Below are 18,792 nucleotides of genomic sequence, written 5' to 3'. Positions count from 1 at the left end.
CTCTTCTTCTTCCTTTTCAATTTTTTAAGTTTTTATTTGTTTACTTAAGCGATCTCTACACCTTACATGGGGCTTGAACTCAGGACCCCAAGATCAAGAGTGGCATACCCTTCCAGCTGGCCCAGCCAGGTGCTCCTTTTCGCCCCCCACCTTTTTTAATTGAAACAATGGTTTTCTTTAAAAAAAAAAATCAAAAAACCCTCGTAGGTCTCAACTTTATCCAAAGCCATCCACCATATAAGTTCTATGTCTTCCTTGTCTCCACGTCTCTTCATTTCTCCCTTCTTCTTCCCCCATCTCACCCACAGAGCAAGGAGCTTAGTAGAGCTCTGGTTGCCGGTAGGTTCCAATCCCGGCTCCCCATCCTGCTGATTATCTGGCTAGATTCATAGGCACAATGTTCTTATTTGCATAATGCTACTCTAATGATAATGATAATGTCAACTCCTGGGGTTCTTTTGAGGATAGTATTCATTTAAGTGCTTATTAGAGTGATGCCTGGTACATCAGCAGCCTCAGTGATTATGGCCAGAGCAAAAAGGGCCGGGGGTAGGGTATGGCAAAAGTACTGACATTTCTTTAGAAGTGGATTTCATCCCTCAAATCTCAAATATGTGTAGGAAGCATGAAAGGCTTTGACAAGGATTTTATTTTATTTATTTTTTTTTATAAAGATTTTTATTTATTTATTTGATAGAGAGATCACAAGCAGGCAGAGAGGCAGGCAGAGAGAGAGGAGGAAGCAGGCTCCCTGCCGAGCAGAGAGCCCGATGCGGGGCTCGATCCCAGGACTCCGAGATCATGACCCAAGCCGAAGGCAGCGGCTTAACCCACTGAGCCACCCAGGCGCCCCTTGACAAGGATTTTAATGACAACATCCCAGTCCCAAAGTCATCTGAGAGATATCCTAATAGTACACACCTGCTTCCAAGAAATCGTTTTTAAGAGCCATTATCAAGGGGGGGGGGGTGGGGGCTCTGGGGATTTTGGGGTCAGCAAACAACAAATGGGCGACCTCACAGAGTCGTGTTGGGGATTTCCCATGAGGCCCCGCCCCCAGCTGAGTCACCAAACCCCTGTGTTTGACTTGCAGAGAACGAGAGGCAGAACCTCACTGCTCTGAAGTTGAAGGAGTGGAAAGTTCTTCACCAGCCCTGAGACCTCAAGGTTTGTCCATTTGGGCCAGTCCGGGGAACGGAGTTGGGGTAAGGACAGACGCTTTATTCCGTTTCTCCATGTCTAAGCTTTTTGCCCTTCTAATTTCTAGTAAGTTTTATTCCATAGCCTATTAAATAAAGATCAAGCACCTGGCCTAAGGAGATTTCTTATTCTTAGTTCTGTTACTATAGGAGCTTCAAATCTCAAAATGGGCAAATATATGCCAATTAAGAAAATGTGATCATGAGTTGAGCAGAGCGGAGCTTCAGCATTTTAACAAGTGGGTGTTGAAATGTTCACATATTGTTCTGACAATGGGGAAAGAGTCATGAGATATCTCCCCACTGAGCTAGACTGTTAGATAGGACTGACAGATTGTCATTTGAAGAACCCTATCTCAGAGCCAGCAAACAGCTGGCATTGTTGAAATCTGGAAGAAATGCTAAGTGTCTATGAAAGTCCCCAAAAATTCTTGTTATGGTTATTTCTCCATTTTGGCAAAACATGTTGGAAAGTGCACGCTTAGATTTTGGCAAACCTGCACAAAGCTATGTGTGTAGTCAGGTTTGTTTTATCATAGAACTGTCCATGCATTTGCCAGCTTTTCCATAATCTCCCATCATTAATTGTTTCTGAAAATCCCTGAGTTATCTTGTGGATGGCATAGGTAATGGTTGAAATGTAGATAATCCTAAAAGGAGAAACCACCTCATTCTTGGAAATTTTTACCTTTTGCAGACCGGTATTTGTGAAACCAGCTACCCTTGGAATCTTCTTTGGTCGTATGCTATCGATGCAAGATTTCACCATGGGCAGTGGCTATTACAACATAGTGGCTGCTGTATTATTGGTCATGAATTTTGAGAGGACAAGATCAATACAGGATTCCTGTAGTAAATGCCCAGCTGGTAAGATCCAAATTAACATGTGTGCTTGATCTATTCTGTTGAACTCATGGTTCAGGTAGTCTAGTAGTCAGGGTTACTAAGTTCTGTTTTGATTTTTTTTTTATTCATTCATTTACAAATATTCCTTGCATGCTGCATCTTGGCTGTGTGAATGCAGCCGTGTCACTTAATCCCCTGTGCCCCAGCTTTGGGTTCTGGGGATCATGAAAGAACCTATCTTATAGCTCTGCTGGGAGGATCCTATGCTAGGTTCTGAGCAGTGCATGGCACAGGGCAAGACCTCAGCAAATGTCAGCCTTATCTGTGAGGACCTGTGCTCAGCCTGGGGAGCACAGCAGGGGTTAAGAAGGGGCAGGGGGCTTCACAGAGTGGGGAGAAGCAGACACACGTACATTTTAGTATCCTGATGAAGGGTGCTGGTCTCCTGAATCCCATCATAGGGGTCTCCTGGATCAATCAAGAGAAATTCATTTTTGTTCAATAGTTAAAGGAAACAGTTTTCTTTCTTTTGGTTTATTGCAATATCTATACTTTGTTATTTATAATTCTGTGGCTATGCTAAGGGAAATCTTGCAAAAGTGTAATTATAATTATAAAAGTCAATCAAAATAAAGTGTATCACTGTGCCACCTAGAAACTAATCATTGTTTCTTACTCTAGTTCTCTTGTGAACTTCAGAATGCTTTGGGCGATGACTGTGCATTATCAAACAGTATACCTATTATCTACCTTCTTAGGGACTTTCTGTGGGAAAAGTGAAGGTCAGATCTGCATTCCTTGTCCTCCAAATAGTTTCTCCAGCACCAGTGGACAAAAGTCCTGTGTCATATGCAGGCGGTGTGAAGGTATGATTTAAAAGATGTATGTTGATCCAGACATGTGTTGGAATGACAGGTTTTTGTTCCCTAGCGTGTTGACCTCTCTGGAGAATGTTAAGTATTAACAGGCTCCTCTGTCACAAGGCAGGTCCAGTAAAATAATCTGCTGTAAAAGCAATAATCTGTAGATTGACCTTTTAAACATTAGAGGACACACTCATTTGATGAGAAAGAAGCATTTAATTAGGAAAAATAAAAATGTCTTCTATAGAGATTTAAAAATGAACTTTATACTTTAAGGTCAACAAGAACATTGTAGGAGTGAGCATGGTTTTTGCGGGGGAGGGTTGTTTTTCTTTTCTTTTCTTTTCTTTTTTTTTTAGCATGATTTTTACTGCAGAACATCAATTTGCTTCCGGGAGTCAGAGGTCAAGTGTAATATAACTTGGGAAATTTTGTAGGTGTTTTCAGGACCAAGAAGGTGTGTTCCCCCATCAGCAATGCAGAATGTGAGTGCATCTCAGGATTCCACTGCCTGGGGACAGGATGTGCCATGTGTGAACCGGATTGTAAACAAGGTCAAGAATTAGCCAAGGAGGGTAGGTTTGCTCTTCTTCAATCTAGGGCAAGTCTGCTTATTTAGACATACGTCATTAGTTTAGGTCTCGGTCCTTTGACTATAAAGTAACACATAGATGAGTAGAACCTTAAAGTAACATGCAATGAACCACTGAGTCAAGCATATATTTACAACATTATTTTTCGATCAATGGAAATAATGTGAAACCACACATTTGTTATTCACCAGGATCATGCATTTTCATACATTTCATACATTTATACACAATCATCTATGTATGATTAGAATAACAACTTTAGTTATCTTCAGGTTTCGTTTCCAGAGGCATTGTTGAACAGAATGTGGCGATTGTATTGTAAATGACTTTATTATTGTGTGATTATGTTCATCACAGGAAAAGTTATGAAATCTTAAAAATATTCCCCTTTTTAATTGTTGCTTTAATTTTTATGCAGGTTGTAAAGACTGTCGCTTTGGGACATTTAATGATCAGAAACGTGGCAGCTGTCAACCCTGGACAAAGTACATATAATTTCCTTTTGCTTTCAAAATAGAGAATCTGGGTTAACCTTTTTGGTTTATGTATCTATTTTTTATGAAGTTTTTTTTTAAGATTTGTTTATTTGTCAGAAAGAGAGAGAGAGAGAGCACAAGCAGGGAGAATGGAAGGCAGAAGGAGAAGCAGGCTTTCCGTTGAGTAAGAAGCCTGACTAGGTCCTCAATCCCAGGACCCTGGGATCATGACCTGACTTGAGGGAAGATGCTTTAACTGACTGAGCCACCCAGGTGTCACTGGGTTAACATTTTAAAGACAAAGAATGTTATCACTGAAGTTTTAAAAAAATCTGCCTGGGGCGCTGGCTGGTGTTGGTCGGTGGAGCATGTGACTCTTGATCTCAGGGTCATGAATTCCAGTCCCACGTCGATGTGGAACCTACTTAAGTCTATCAAGTATAGGCATAGAACAGCATACAAATAGGCAGCGTGTGAACAGTATGAGGTCGTAGTACTTGGATACACAGAGTGAGCATTTTCTCCAGAAATAATGCCCAGAGCACTTAGCTCAAATTTGCTGGAGCTTTGCTACTGTCTGCCCCAGCTCTTCCGTGCTGTTTCCTTCCAATCTCCTTGCTGCCTCTTGCTTTTCCTCACTGATCACTGAGCCCATCTTCAAGGGTGCAAAGCCAGCACTGAGAGTGATACAAGAAGGGTAAACTATGTTTTCTACCCTCAAAAACCCAACACCTACTTGGGCAAACGAGATCATCATGGAAGTAAAACAGCCAATGGCATCCCTGGAAATAGGCCTGTTGACCTGTGTGATCGGGAGCAGAGCTACTAGAGTGTGGCCTGAGAACAGGTGCTGGTACACCGACAGTTTGTGGCATCTGTGGCAGGAACACGACACACTCTGAGAGTGAGCGTTTAGAAATGTGTAAGGCAACGGACAGAGTCCTGTGTGTCTGTCAACTCATAAAGATTGAGGTCTTGTATTTTGTATGCTTTCGTTCTGTTTTTCATTCGATTTTCTTACTAGAAAATCATGTTGATTATTATTTTACATTTAGATTCTTAGGTTTTACAGAAATATTGGTTTGTACAGATTGGGAAAGTTTTTTTTTAAGGTCTTTTAACACAGATAGTTCAGAGAGGTCAATGAGTCTGCATGGAAAGTGGGATTGAACTTGTTTCAGAGGGAGAGTGAGTTTGCATTAGGTAACAGGATGAGGGAAAAGACACAGGACAACAGTGACGGTGATGGCATCGGTGATGGTGATGGTGGTGATAATGGGGATGGTGGTGGTGGTGATGGTGATGATAGCTACCATTTATTGGGATGTGTGGGTCTGGGTTCATAAAGCCCAGCCCCTGCAAGTGTGTCCCTGGGACCATTCGTTTACTTTTCACAACAGTCCTTGGGAGTAAATACACCTTCTCTTACAGATGAGAAAACAGGCTTAGAGAGATTTTCTTAACCTGCCCATGGTCATTCTGCACAGGGAAAGACCCCGGCCTCAAACCCACATCGGTCTGATGCCAACACATCATGGGATTAGGAATCCTAACCCTTATCCTAGGTTGTCTTCATATATGGTCAAATATGCTTAAGAAATTAAGGGCGAGGGGCGCCTAGGTGGCTCCGTGGGTTAAGTCTCTGCCTTCAGCTCGGGTCATGGTCTCTGGGTCCTGGGATGGAGCCCCGCATCAGGCTCTCGGCTCAGCAGGGAGCCTGCTTCCCCCCCTCTCTCTGCCTGCCTCTCTTTCTGTCAAATAAATTAATAAAGTATTTTAAAAGATTTTAAACAAAAAGCCATCTATAAAGAAATCGAGGGTGAGAGACTAGCCAGGCAAAACAGCCTGGGGAGACTTGTGGGACAGGGCTCCCCAGCCTGGGAAGAAAGAAGAATCCAGCGAGTTGGGTAGAAAAGGGTGAATTATGGAACTGTGAAAGCTGGAGGAAACGAGCCAGCCAAGTATATGTTTTCCGTAATATCTTTACACCCAGACCCACACATCTTTGTCACTAGGCTGCTTTATTGGATGGAAAATGTCAATATTTTTAATTAGAATGACCTGTACCTAAATTAATTATTTAAACTCTTTTCATTGGGCGGTCTAAGCTGTTCCTTGGATGGAAAGTCTGTACTTGTGAATGGGACGAAGGAAAGTGATGCAGTATGTGGACCGGCATTGGCTGACTTCTCTCCAGGTACAACCTCTGCCACCATGCCTGCCCCTGCAAGAGATCCAGGTAGCTGGTTCATTGTTATCAAACCAGAGTGGATGTATTATGGCTATTCTGATTGGAATTTGTATCACCCCAATACTGTGATGCCTCACATCTCTGCCTGCAATGGGCACCTCCTGCATGCCTTCCTTCTTTCATTCTGGCATCAAGAAACCCATCAAATTTTTTCAAGTGTTTGTCACGCAATCTGAGACGCATGTTAGTTATCAGAACAAGGTGAAACTACGCAGACAAACACTCCACCTTTGATAAAGTCAGATTAAAGGGATTCTAGAGTCCCATATTTTCCATATTCTAGAGAGGCCAAGCCACTTAATTTTTGTGGGCCTCTGGAAAAAAAATATTTAGGGTTTTTTTAAAACGTTTTCTTATATGCAGGGAAGTTTATTAAGTTAGCTGGTTAGAGATGCCCAAGGCACCACTTCTCCTTGCGATTAGGGATTTACCAATGTAACTATAAATATACGCATATTTGCAAAACTACATATCTGCATGCATTTCTCCTTTTGCTCTTTTTTAAAGGTCATACCCCCCAGATCATCGTCTTCTTCCTTACACTGACATCGGCTGCTCTGCTGTTCCTGGTGTTGTTTCTAGTGCTCCGTTTCTCTATCCTTAAATGTGGCAGAAAGAAACTCCTGTATTTATTCAAACAACGTAAGACCAATATAAGCGTATTCGATATGAGCTCTTTTGAGGCAAAACTTTTTACGATAGAAAGGAAAGATTCTTTTTTTTTTTTTTTTTTTGGTTAGTATAGCACAGAGGTTATCAAGGAGGGACAGTTTTGTCACAAGGGGACATTTGGTAATGTCTGGAGACAGTTTTGGTGGTCACAACCGTGGGGGTGTAGAAGGCACCTAGTCAAAGGAGTTGGAGATGCTGCTTAAATTCTACAATGTACAGGAAAACAGTTACCCACCCCACCTCCAGCTTTCACCAAAATCTCTGATTTAAAGAATTGTCCTTCCCTCCTTCACCCCCACCTACAACACAAATGCCTTGCCAAGAGTGGTGATGAGTAATTAGTGAGTTGCGATGAAGCCGTAATGCGTTTTAAAAATATTTTAGACCATTAAAAAAACCCTTTCTATTTTGAAATAATTACAGGTTTTACAGGAAGTTGTAGAGACAGTACAGAAAAGTCTCAGCTGTCGTTCATGGGGGTACATCTTCTGGAACTAGAGCACAATATGAAAACCGGGCAGTTGACATTGGCATGTTGTGTGTGTCAAGCTGTATGTCATTTGATCACACGTGTAAACTGGCATAACCTCCAGTACAACCAATACAGAAGTATTCTCTCCCCACCAGGATCCCCTCCTGCTGGTCCTCTGTGGTCACATCCACTCCCTCCCTGTTCCTCCTGATAGCATAAGTCTGTTTTCCATCTCTACACTTAAAAAAAAAAAAAGATTTTATTTACTTATTTGCCAGAGACAGAGACACAGAGAGAGAATGCACAAGCAGGGGGAATGGTAGGCAAAGGGAGAAGCAGGCTCTCCACTGAGTAGGGACCCCGAGGCAGGACTTGATCCCAGGACCCTGGGATCATGACCTGAGCTGAAAGCAGACACTTAATTGACTGAGCCACCCAGGCGGCCCGCATCTCTACACTTTTGTCACTTGGAGAATGTTATATAAATAGAAGCATGCAATGTATAAGTTGATTATAAGCATGTGACCTTTTCAGATTGCCTTTTTTTTTTTTAAGATTTTATTTATTTATTTGTCAGAGAGAGAGGAGCGAGAGCGAGCACAGGCAGACAGAGCGGCAGGCAGAGGCAGAGGAAGAAGCAGGCTCCCTGCCAAGCAAGGAGCCCAATGTGGGACTCGATCCCAGGATACCGGGATCATGACCCAAGCTGAAGGCAGCTGCTTAACCAACTGAGCCACCCAGGCGTCCCCAGATTGCCTTTTTTTCACTCAGCTTAATGCCACTGAGATCCTCCCAAGGCATGATGTACTTCAACAGTGGACTCTTTTTTTAAAATTTTCTTTTATTTTCTTTTTCTTCCCTTTTACCACTGACCAGCATTCTGTGGCATCATTGAACCAACCTCTGTTTGTTTCACCATTCACCAATTAAGGGACATTTTGATTGTTTCCAATTTTTAACTGTTGAATATCAAGCCTTTGTGAATAATCACATAGAGGTTATGTGCGGACTGAAGTTTTCATATTGCTCACATAAATGCCTGAGAATGCAATTTCTGGGCCATGTGGTTTGTTGTTTTAAGAAACTGCCAAACTATTTTCTGGAGGAGTTGTACCATTTAATGTTCCACCAGTGGCATATGAGCCATCAATTCTCCTCACCCTTGCCAGCATTTTCTACTGCCACAGTTTCTTACCCAGCCATTTGAAGAGGAATACAGTGATAGCCCACTCTGGTCATCTGCCTTCCCCTAAGGGTACAATATTTTTTCACGTACTTATTTTTTTTTAAGGTTTTATTTACTTGTTTGAGAGAAAGAGCAAGAGAGCTCAAGCAGGGGCAGAGGGAGAGAGGGAGAAGCCGACTGCCTGCTAAGCAGGGAGCCTGTTGCGGGGCTCGATCCCAGGACCCAGAGATCATGATGCTTAACCCGCGGAGCCACCCAGGCATCTCTCACGTACTTATCTTCCACCTGTGTGTTTTCCCCAGTGAAATGTTCCTTCATGTCTTTGGTCTGTTTTCTAATTAGACTTTTGTTTATTTTACTATTGACATTGGAGAGTTCTTGGTACCTGCTAGATGAGTCCTTCAGCATGTATGTGGTTTGTGTTTCTGCCCACTCTGTCGCTCGACTTTCCTTCCTCTTCATGGAGTCTTCTGCAGAGAAAAGGGTTTTAATTTTGGTAAAGTACAATTTGCCAGGTGTTTTGTGTTGTTGTTGTTTTTTTTTTTCTTCCCATTTATGGAGTCATGTCTGAGAATCCTTCAAGTCCTGGATCACAAAGATTTTTATTTTGTCCCGTGTCATCCTCTAGATGTTTTACATTTAAATCTGTGGGTTAGTTTTAGCTAAGTGTTGCATAAGGTGTGAGAGTTGGTCAAGAATCTTTTTTTTCCTATGGATGTCCAGTTGTTCTGGCATCATTTGCTGAAAACATCATCCTTCCTTCATTGAATTGTTTTTGTGGCTTTCTTGAAAACCAGTTAGCTGTACTGGTGCGGGGGCTGTTGCTGGTTTTTCCCTCTAGTTCCACTGATCTGGGTGTTCATTCTCTGCGGGTACTACACTGTCTTGATTACTGTGGCCATGAAACAGGTCCTGAAATTCCATAGAGGGTAGGAGGCTTTTTCCCACTTAATTCTTCTTTTTTAAAACTGTTTTAGCTATTCTAGTTCCTTTGCACTTCCAAATAAATGTTAGGATAATTTTATCTGTAACTAGAAAAAGTCAGCCGCGAGTCTGATAGCAACCGTGGGAAATCTGTATATTAGTTTGGTGAGAAATGATGTCTTTACTATGTTAAGTATTTGTGTCTTAACATAGTAAAGACATTTCTTTTATTTCTTTTTCTTTTATTTCTTTCATCAGCATTTTGTGGTTTTCAGCACACCAATCCTGTACATATTTTGTTAAATTTAGGCTTTAGCATGTAAATTTTTTAAAAAATTCCACGTGGTGTTTTATCTTAGATTTTGGTTTCCACCCATTCATTGTTACTCTATGGGGATAGCTGATGTTCATAGATTGATCTTGTATTCTGTGATTTTGCTGAACTCACTTATTAGTTCTAGGAGTGTGTTGTAAACTCTTTGGGATTTTACATGGACTATAGTGTCATCTGCAAATAGAGACAGTTTCGTTGTTTACTTTCCAATCTGCATTTCTTTTATTTCTTTTTCTTGACTTACTGTGCTGACTAGAACTTCCAGCACTATGTCGAATAAGATTGAATATCCTTATTCGACAGGACCAGGATTGAATATCCCCGCCTCGCTTCTACTCTTAGGGAAAAAGCATTCAGTCTTTCACCAGTAAGTATGTTGTAAGCTATAGGTTTTTAGTAGATCTTCTTTATCAGGTTGAGGAAGTCCTTCCTCTATTTCTAGTTTTCTAATATTTTTGTAAAATCATGAATGAGTGTTTAATTTTGTCATATGCTTTTTCTGCATCAATTGATATGATCATGTGACTTCTCTTCATCAGCCTAAGATGGAGGATTACATAGATTCATTTTTGAATATTAGATCAGCCTTGCATCCCTGGACTAAATTTCACTTGGTCATGGTATATAATCCTTTTTATATACTGCTTAACTCTATTAGCTAATATTTTGTTAAGAATTTTTATAGCTATATTCATGAAGGATAGCAGTCTGTGGTTTTCTTTTCTAGAATTGTCTTTTTCTCATTTTGGTATCAGAGTAATACTGGCTTCCTGAAATAAGTTGGGATGTGTTCCTTCTCTATTTTCTGGAAGAGATTGTGTAGACTGGCATTAATTCTTCTTTAGATAGTTGGTAGAATTCTCTAGTGAAACTGTCTGGACCCAAAGACTTTCTTTTTGGAGATTTTTAATTACAAAATCAATTTCCTTAATAATTACAGGACTGTTCATGTTATTCATAGTGAGCGAATTGTGATTGTTCATGTTTTTTAAGGAATTGGTCCATTGCCTCTAAGCTGTGAAATGTATGTGTTTAAGTTATTCATAGTATTCCCTTATTATTTACTTAATTCTCCAAATATAATTGTGGACTTATGTGTTCTCCTTTTCAGTTTTATCAGGTTTAGCTTTATCTATTTTGCAGCTTGATTGTCTGAGGTACACACAGTATTGCTAAATACTGGGTAAATCCTGGTCTTCTGGGTAGAGACTTCTTTAAAATTACAAAAGTTCCCTCTCCATGCTGATCATTTTTTTTTTTGCTCTAAAATCTACTTTATCTTATATTAATATAGCCCTGCTTTTAAAAAAAGTTAATGTATACATGGTTTACTTTTAGCATTCTTTTGCTTTCAACCTAACTACATTTTATATGTTTTTTAAAAGATTTTATTTATTTATTTGAGAGAGGGAAAGAGAGAGAGAGAGAGAGAGCATGCACATGACTGAAGGGAGGGGCAAAGGGAGAGGGAGAGAGAGAATCTCAGACTCCACACTGATTGCAGATCCAGACACAGGGCTTGATCTCATGACCCTGAGATCATGACCTGAGAAGAAACCAAGAGTCAGACCCTTAACCAACTGAGTCACCCAGGTGCCCCCATTTTATACTTGGAGTGAATTTCTTGTAGACAACTTATATCAGTCACTCTACTAATCTCTGCCCTTTAACTGGTATATTTAAGCCATGTATATTTAATGTAATTATTCATATGTTAGGACTTAAGATACATTTTATTTTTTGTTTTCTGTTTGCTTTCTCTGGTTTTCATTTCTCTGCATTCCTGGGATTACTTGAACATTTTTTAGAAATCCACTTCGATTTGCCTATAGTTTTTTTGAGTATATCTCTTTGTATAAATCTTGTAGTGGATGCTCTAGTTATTATACATAATTTATCCATCTACTAGTATAAACATTGTAACACTTTGAATAAAGTATAAAAATATTACCTCCTTTTGCATCCTTTTAACCTCCTCCAATTTATAATATACTTATCTTAAATATTACCACTACATACTTTAAGAACCATATTAGACACTGTTATAATTTTTGCTTCAACTGTCAAACATAATTTGGAAAACTCAAGGGAAGGAAAGTTTATTGTATCCACCCATATATTTGTTATTCGTTTTCTTCTTTATTCTTTTCTGATGATCCAAGATTCCTTCTTTTATCATTTCTCTTCTATTTAGAGACTTTCCTTTAGCCATCCTTTTAGGGTGAGCCTTCTGGTGACACAAATTCTCTTAAGTTTTCATCTGAGAACATCTTGATTTCTCCTTCATCCCTGAAAGATATTTTCACCAGGTATTGAATTTGGGCTTCCAGGAGTTGTCACCAGCCCTTCTGGTTAGACGGGGCTGGAAGACATTCTACACAGTAGGTGGGGTTGTGATTCAGCTCCTTGCCTGGAATTGGGCAAACCAGGCACTATGGTGGGCACAACTCCTTGTTTAAGGGTCTGAGGCAGGCAGATTTGCACACCATCAACTTCCCTGGTCAGGGTGAACCCTCAACTTGGCTCTGAAGATAAACAAAGCTTCTGGCTGAGATTGCTCCTTGGACACTGCAAGTATGTACTCAGTCTGCCAAGATCTGTGTGCTGGTTGCTGCTAGCTCCTCTCCCTTCGCCAGTCAGATTCCTAGTGGTTGGACCCCTAACTTTCCTGTGGTGTGAGATCAGATTGGGTGCTCCCATAAAGGGACCCCCCCCAAGCTGGAGAAGCTGATGGTTCCCTTTGAGTTCTCTTTTCCCACTGGAGGAGCCAGAGGCTCAGGGAGACCTCTCTGTGTGGTGATGCACTGGCCTGCAGGAGGGGAAACGTGGTCAATGGTAACTGCTTCTCTTAACTTCCTAATACAGTCTGTCTTGGTCTCTGTAGTGCTGAGGTGGGGCTGCTGCAGCCCTCATCCCCAAGTTCTAGGATTCTGCCAGGGTGTCTTGTTCTTGAATAGTTGTTAGTTATTCTTCTCATGAAGGAGTCATGTTGCCTTCTTGTGATATTACTCCCCTTGGATATTTTTTTTACAATAAGAAGCATGTAATATTGAGGCAGGCCCTTTTGTTTTGTTGGGCTATAAAAAAAAAATCTGTTTAAGATGAGCAGTAGCTTGGGGCTGGGTGGCTCAGTCAGTTTAGCATCCGACTCTTAATTTCAGTTCAGGTCATAATCTCAGAGCTCTGAGATTGAGCCCGCACTGGGTTCCACACTCAGCACAGAGTTTGCTCGTCCCTCTCCCTCTGCTCTTCCCCTCAGCCCCACTTGCACGCACACACACACACACACACACACACTCTCTCTCTCTTTCTCCCCCTTTCTTTCGCAAATAAATAATAAATAAATACAATCTTTTTTTAAAAGATGAAAAATTGTTCAACAGTAACACAAATACTTCATGCTAACATGTGAAAGGAAACCAGGAAGCCAACACACAAATCAGTTCTTTAATTGTTGATAGATGGAAGTAGTGGGAGTATCTTTAATATCTTGGTGCCATAAGCATTTCACTCAAAAGAAACTGTCTAGTGTGTAATGTGAGTAACCCTCAAGATTAAAATCCATACTGCTGAATTGAAACTATGGTTATGTTTGGGATATGACTAATTTTGTGCTATAGTGATTCATGCTCAAGATTTTGGGCCATCACAGAAAATAGAGAAAATTGCTTTCCAGGACAAGTAAGAGTAAATGGTAAGAAGAAATTGTAAATAATCCCGGGAAAAAGTTCCTATTTGCTATCATCTCTCTTATTGATAAACTTGCTCAAATTAGAGTTGAGCATGGTTGCAACTTAGAGATGTCCTGTGACTGTGATTTACAGAAATTGGACGTTAAATGGTTAAAACAAACAGCAAAAGATAAGTTGCTTTTAAATTACTTTTCAGCATTTATGAGACCAGTACAAACTGCCCAAGAGGAAGATGCCTGTAGTTGCCGATTTCCAGAAGAAGAAGAAGGAGAATGGGAGCTGTAAAGCAGAAATCCAAACCGCCACTGGGCCTGTCTTGAGAAGAATCACAGGAGAAACATGAGTGATCCCACCATGATATCTTTCTAAATCGAAGACACCATCCTAGATAAGACTCAGGATTACCCCTAAGTTTCCTCAAAATGTTAGCAGATTGGCCTTTAAAAATGTACCCCTTTTAGCACATGTATGGGACAGAGCTGTGGGAAAGGGGCATTTTCTAGATAATGCTTAATAGGCTTCACTAGTTTGTTTTTGAAATCCAAAGAGAATTATGCTTAAAATTACATCATGTAGTCCAAGGGTCTAGCTAAAATGACAGTCCAAAATCAATATCATTTTTTTTGAGTGCTAATAGAACATATGACAAAAAGCCATAAGATGCAAGAAAACCCCCCAACCAAATTTTCCATTGGTTCAGATATTCAACACAATGAGCTCTACTGATGTGAGGGGGATATTATGACAGTGCCCAGATTTGAGGTCAAGGGAAAAATAGCTCAGAACTTGAGGAAGAGTTTTGGAAAGAGTTCCAATGTCTTTGCACATTTTGTGGTCCCCTCCATCTTCATATCTCCTGCTTTGTACTGCTCCTCTCTGAACCGGGGCTTATGTTTTGGTTCTTTGTTGTTGTTTAAAGTTTTTTTATTTATTACTGAAGTGTAATTGACAAACAACATTATATCAGTTTCAAGCGTACAACATAGTGGCTCCACAATTCTGCACATTACTCAGAGCTTGCCACAGTAAGTACTGTCCCCATCTGTCACCATATGACATTATTACAGTATTACTGACCATATTCCTGATGCTGTACTTTTCATCTCTCTGAATTATTTATTTTATAATTAGAAGTTTGTGTCTCTTAATCCTCTTCATCTGTTTTGCCCAGTTTTGAGATTTAGCTTATGTGTTTTTAATTCTTAAGAACATTAAAAATAATATCTGGTACATCAAACTCCCATAGGCCGGATTTGAGCGGTCATGGGTCTCTGTATGGCTTATGAGCTAAAAATGATTTTTACATGTTTAAATAGTAAAAAACAAATCAAAAGAAGACTAATATCTCATGACATGAAAAAGTATGTAAAATTCAAATTTCAGAGTCCATAAATAAAGTTTTATTAGAACACACAGCCACACTCAGGTCACTTTTGCATTACAACAGCAGAGTTGAGTAGAGATAAGAGACTGTAAGGACCACGAAGTCTAAAGTGTTTAACATCTGACCTTTCATAGGGTCAGAGTCAAGGTCAGAACATCCATCTGTGTGTTGCTTTCCTCCCTCATCTGCCTACATACCCACCTCGCCCCCAGGCACCTTCCTCAGGAACGTCCCTTCCATCCATTCCCTTGCTTAAAAAAAAAAAATCATTGCTCATATATTTAAGTACCCCAAAACTATGTTATTTAGTTTTGCTTGTTTTTGAGCTTTATGAAAATGGTATTATGCTGCATGTAACTTGCTTTAGTCACTCAAAATTCTATTTATAAAGACTCATTCATGTTATTGTATATAACTAGAATGCATTCTTTTTGATGATTGTATAATTTTATAAATATATCATAATTTAAAAAAAGATTTATTTATTTATTTGGCAGATAGATCACAAGTAGGCAGAGAGGGAGGCAGAGAGAGAAGGGAAGCAAGCTCCCTGCTGAGCAGAGAGCCCGATGTGGGGCTCGATCCCAGGACCCTGGGATCATGACCTGAGCCAAAGGCAGAGGCTTAACCCACTGAGCCACTCAAGTCCCCCATAGATATACCATAATTTATCGATCCATCCTGAACCAAAGGACATTTGAGTTGTTTCTGGGGTTTTTTGCAATTATAGACAATGTTGATATGAATGCTCCTGTGTGTGTGTGTCCTGTGGAAGTTTAAAAAACGTGGTTGTCTTTTTCTTATTGGGTCATAGTTCTTCGCATAGTCTAAATAATAATTTTTGGTCACTTGTATATATTACAAATGTCTGCTTTGTTTGTAACCTTTTTCTCTTTTGCATTGTGGTTTTTTCAGTCTTTTGAGTAATAAGCAAAAAAATTCTTACCTTAATTTGGTTAAATGTACAGCTCATTTCTTATATAGTTAACATTTTTTTTGACTCCTGATTAAAGAAGCCCCTCCCTGCCCCAGTACCCTACAGATACTTTCTCACCTTTTATTCTGGGAGTTTTAAGTGTCTATTTAAGTCTAATCTATCAAGAACTGTCTCCTGCATTTGTTGTTGAGGTCATGGTCCAACTATGAGTTCTGTGACCTGATGCCCTTCATTCCAAGGTCCATCTTTTTCCCTTGGATCTGCACCGCCGCCTCTGTCCTACACCGAGTTTCCACATGTCCTCGAATCTGTTCCTGGGCTCTCTGTTCTGTTCCATTGGTCAAGGCGTCTGTCCCCATGCAAATACCACACTGTCTTTGTCACAGAAGGTTTATAAGAGCTCTCGATACCTGGTAGGACAAGTATTTAATTTAACATTGCACAAAGTTTTATAAAGTTTTTCTGGGAAGAAACTCTGTATGTCATTTATTAGATTTATTTCTAGGTAGCTTGCTTTGTGTTGGTTTCTTATTTTATAATTTTATTTATTATTATTTTTATTTTTTTAAAGGGGGCTCCGTGCGCAACATGGGGCTTGAACTCACAACCTTGAGATCAAGAGTTGTTTGCTCTACCAATTGAGCCAACCAGGTGCCGCTGTTTGCTTTTTAGGTGGTTTTGTTGCCAGAGTATAAAGATGTAGTTGATTTGTTTATATTAGTTTATAGCCAGTCTCCTTGCTAAACTTTCTTATTATTTCTGATAGTACATAAGTAGATTCTTTTGGGTTTTCTGTTCAGACAATCATATTACTTGCTATAAAAATAGTTTCTTCCTTTTTTTCCCTTTCTTTCTTCCTTCCTTCCTCCCCTCCTTTCTTCTTTTTTAAAGATTTTATTTATTTTTTTGAAAGAGAGAGAGACACACACACACACAGCAAGAGAGGAAAGAGAGCATGAGGAGTAGGAGAGGGAGAAGCAGGCTTCCCGCCTAGCAGGGAGCCTGTATACAGGGCTCAATCCCAGGACTCTGGGATCATGACCTGAGCCAAAGACAGACGCTTAATGACTGAGCTACCCAGGCGCCCCAGTTTCTTCCTTTTCTGGTCCTTTGTTTTTTATGTCTTTTCTGCTTGACTAAGTGCTGGGTCTTGTAATACAATGTAATGGTCTTTTCCATCTTATTTATAGGGGATACTTTCAGGAATTCTTTAAAAAATATAATTGATCAGGTTAAGTTCTCTTCTGCTCCTGGTTTGTGAAGAGGGTTATTTCTTATTTTTAAATCATGAATGCATGTTGAATTTTACCAAATGATTTTTCTGGGGGAGAAAAGAATAATTTGTCAGTGAGTCAGCCCATGGTTCTATCATCTTTGACTTGGATCTGAACTTCAGCCACAATCCAAGAAAATTACTGCCTGAGAGAAATCTAATGTAGTAATAGGTATTTCTGTTTTTCTCCCTTCTTTAACAGATGCATTTTTTTTAATGATTTGGTGTATGAAATAATTACATGTGCTCAGAAAAAAATTTGTTTTAATTTAAATAGATAAAGTACCTTCATTAATCTTCGGATCTTGTGGATTTCCAGTGCCACCAAGAACAAGGCTGGGGTATAGATTCCAACATGGCTTCCCCTGTCGGCTTTGGATGTTTGGTGTAAAATTCTCTGTGGTCCATTACCCACATACACAAAGGGATTGGTCATGCTCTACCATCTCGGGTCACCCTTGATAACTCATCTGTCCCAGATTAGAACCATAGAAAGTCCAGTTTATTCTGTGTTTGTTACACAGACTGTACAATACTTTATCATAGTATATTTTGGTATAATGTGTAAAACTTAAAAAGGAAAAACACAGGGACTTGGGGTATGAGTCATTTTCCCCCTAAGTGACAGTTAACAAAGAAAGAAAATCAAGACAGAATAATATGATCCCCTTTAGGGATTAATTTAGGAATCTGATAAGTTTGATAGATATGAGTTTTTACAAAAATAAGTGAGCATATTTCAGGATGTACAAATTGGAAACAGTTTTCTAAATGCTTAAAGGCAAGCTTAGGTTACTTCTGAAACAAATTTTCATTTTCTTATCTGGTGGAAGGTATCATTCTGATGGAAACTTTTGATATGAGGGGCACATGGCTGCTAGAATGGGTTTGTTTCTTCTGTGCAGAGCAGAGCTTTCCATTTGTGGGTGAGAAGTACCCATGGACCTCAGCTCGGGTGAGTTAAATGTGGTCTGTGTGTGTTGGGGTGGGGAGACTGGTCATTACTGACATTTTAAAAAAAGGGCTCTAAAGTAAAACACAAAGCTATTATTTTCACAGAAAAAAAGAATATCTTAGAAAAAAGCTTATTAAAAAAACTTCATAATACTATGGCAACATCAAATCATAAAGGCTTAATCATGAAATAACATGCCATCCTTTGTAAACCATGGAAACAGACTTTAGTGCCTGGGTATGTGAAAGATTAAGAGTTTGGCATTTCTTGCTCCCAACATTTTAGTTACATAAAGATGAAGGCTATTTTTTTTTTATCAATATAGATTCTGATAGCTGTATTTCAAATGAATTGTCATTGAAACCTTTCAAATATGTTTCTCACATATTCATTGGAGAGGCTGATGCTGGCTCTGAAATACAGATGACCCCTCCACTGAACTAACATCCCTCCAGTGCTCTGCACCTGGCACCATGCGAGGGCACAGAGATAAAGGACTCACTGCCCATCTGAGGGCTTTGTGTCCAGGGGACTGACCGGTACAACCCGAAAAGAGCCATAGTGTCACCGAGACCTACTGTGTGCCAGGAACACCATGGTGGAAGTAGTTGGAAGGAGTCTCCCAGCCTGGTAGGGAGGCAGCTGTTGTGATGGGATGGACGTGGGGCTCTTTGTGGTGGGAGGCAGCTGTTGTGATGGGATGGACGTGGGGCTCTTTGTGGTGGGAGGCCCACT

The 18,792-nt window shown here is 40.0% G+C and overlaps 1 protein-coding gene across 2 annotated transcripts; it reads left to right on the top strand.

The window, feature by feature from the left end:
• Nucleotides 1-1,109: 1,109 nt before the first annotated feature.
• Nucleotides 1,110-15,340, top strand: TNFRSF9 (TNF receptor superfamily member 9). Of its 2 annotated transcripts, none has more exons than XM_032863313.1 (8): nucleotides 1,110-1,167; nucleotides 1,897-2,066; nucleotides 2,804-2,911; nucleotides 3,346-3,483; nucleotides 3,920-3,986; nucleotides 6,086-6,216; nucleotides 6,736-6,870; nucleotides 13,705-15,340. In XM_032863313.1, exons 2-8 carry the CDS (start codon nucleotides 1,943-1,945, stop codon nucleotides 13,791-13,793), a joined length of 792 nt encoding a protein of 263 aa, XP_032719204.1. In that variant the 5' UTR covers nucleotides 1,110-1,167; nucleotides 1,897-1,942; the 3' UTR covers nucleotides 13,794-15,340. The 2 variants fall into 2 exon arrangements, with proteins under 2 accessions (XP_032719204.1, XP_032719203.1); XM_032863312.1 differs by having other exon boundaries at nucleotides 1,125-1,205.
• Nucleotides 15,341-18,792: the final 3,452 nt, after the last annotated feature.

This window comes from Lontra canadensis, unplaced genomic scaffold, assembly GCF_010015895.1.
Source record: "Lontra canadensis isolate GAN:19392208 unplaced genomic scaffold, GSC_riverotter_1.0 scaffold25, whole genome shotgun sequence".
NCBI lineage: Eukaryota > Metazoa > Chordata > Mammalia > Carnivora > Mustelidae > Lontra > Lontra canadensis.
Note: the sequence above shows the minus strand (reverse complement) of the source record. Positions and strands in the feature narration are given on the sequence as shown.

What these genes read in the sequence shown, in the direction of transcription:
- TNFRSF9 (XM_032863313.1), top strand. Translation starts at nt 1,943, where the DNA reads ATGCTATCGATGCAAGATTTCACCATGGGCAGTGGCTATTACAACATA. An exon ending in CATATGCAGGCGGTGTGAAG is followed by an intron (nt 2,912 to 3,345) that starts GTATGATTTAAA and finishes GAAATTTTGTAG; the next exon opens with GTGTTTTCAGGACCAAGAAG. An exon ending in CCTGTATTTATTCAAACAAC is followed by an intron (nt 6,871 to 13,704) that starts GTAAGACCAATA and finishes ATTACTTTTCAG; the next exon opens with CATTTATGAGACCAGTACAA.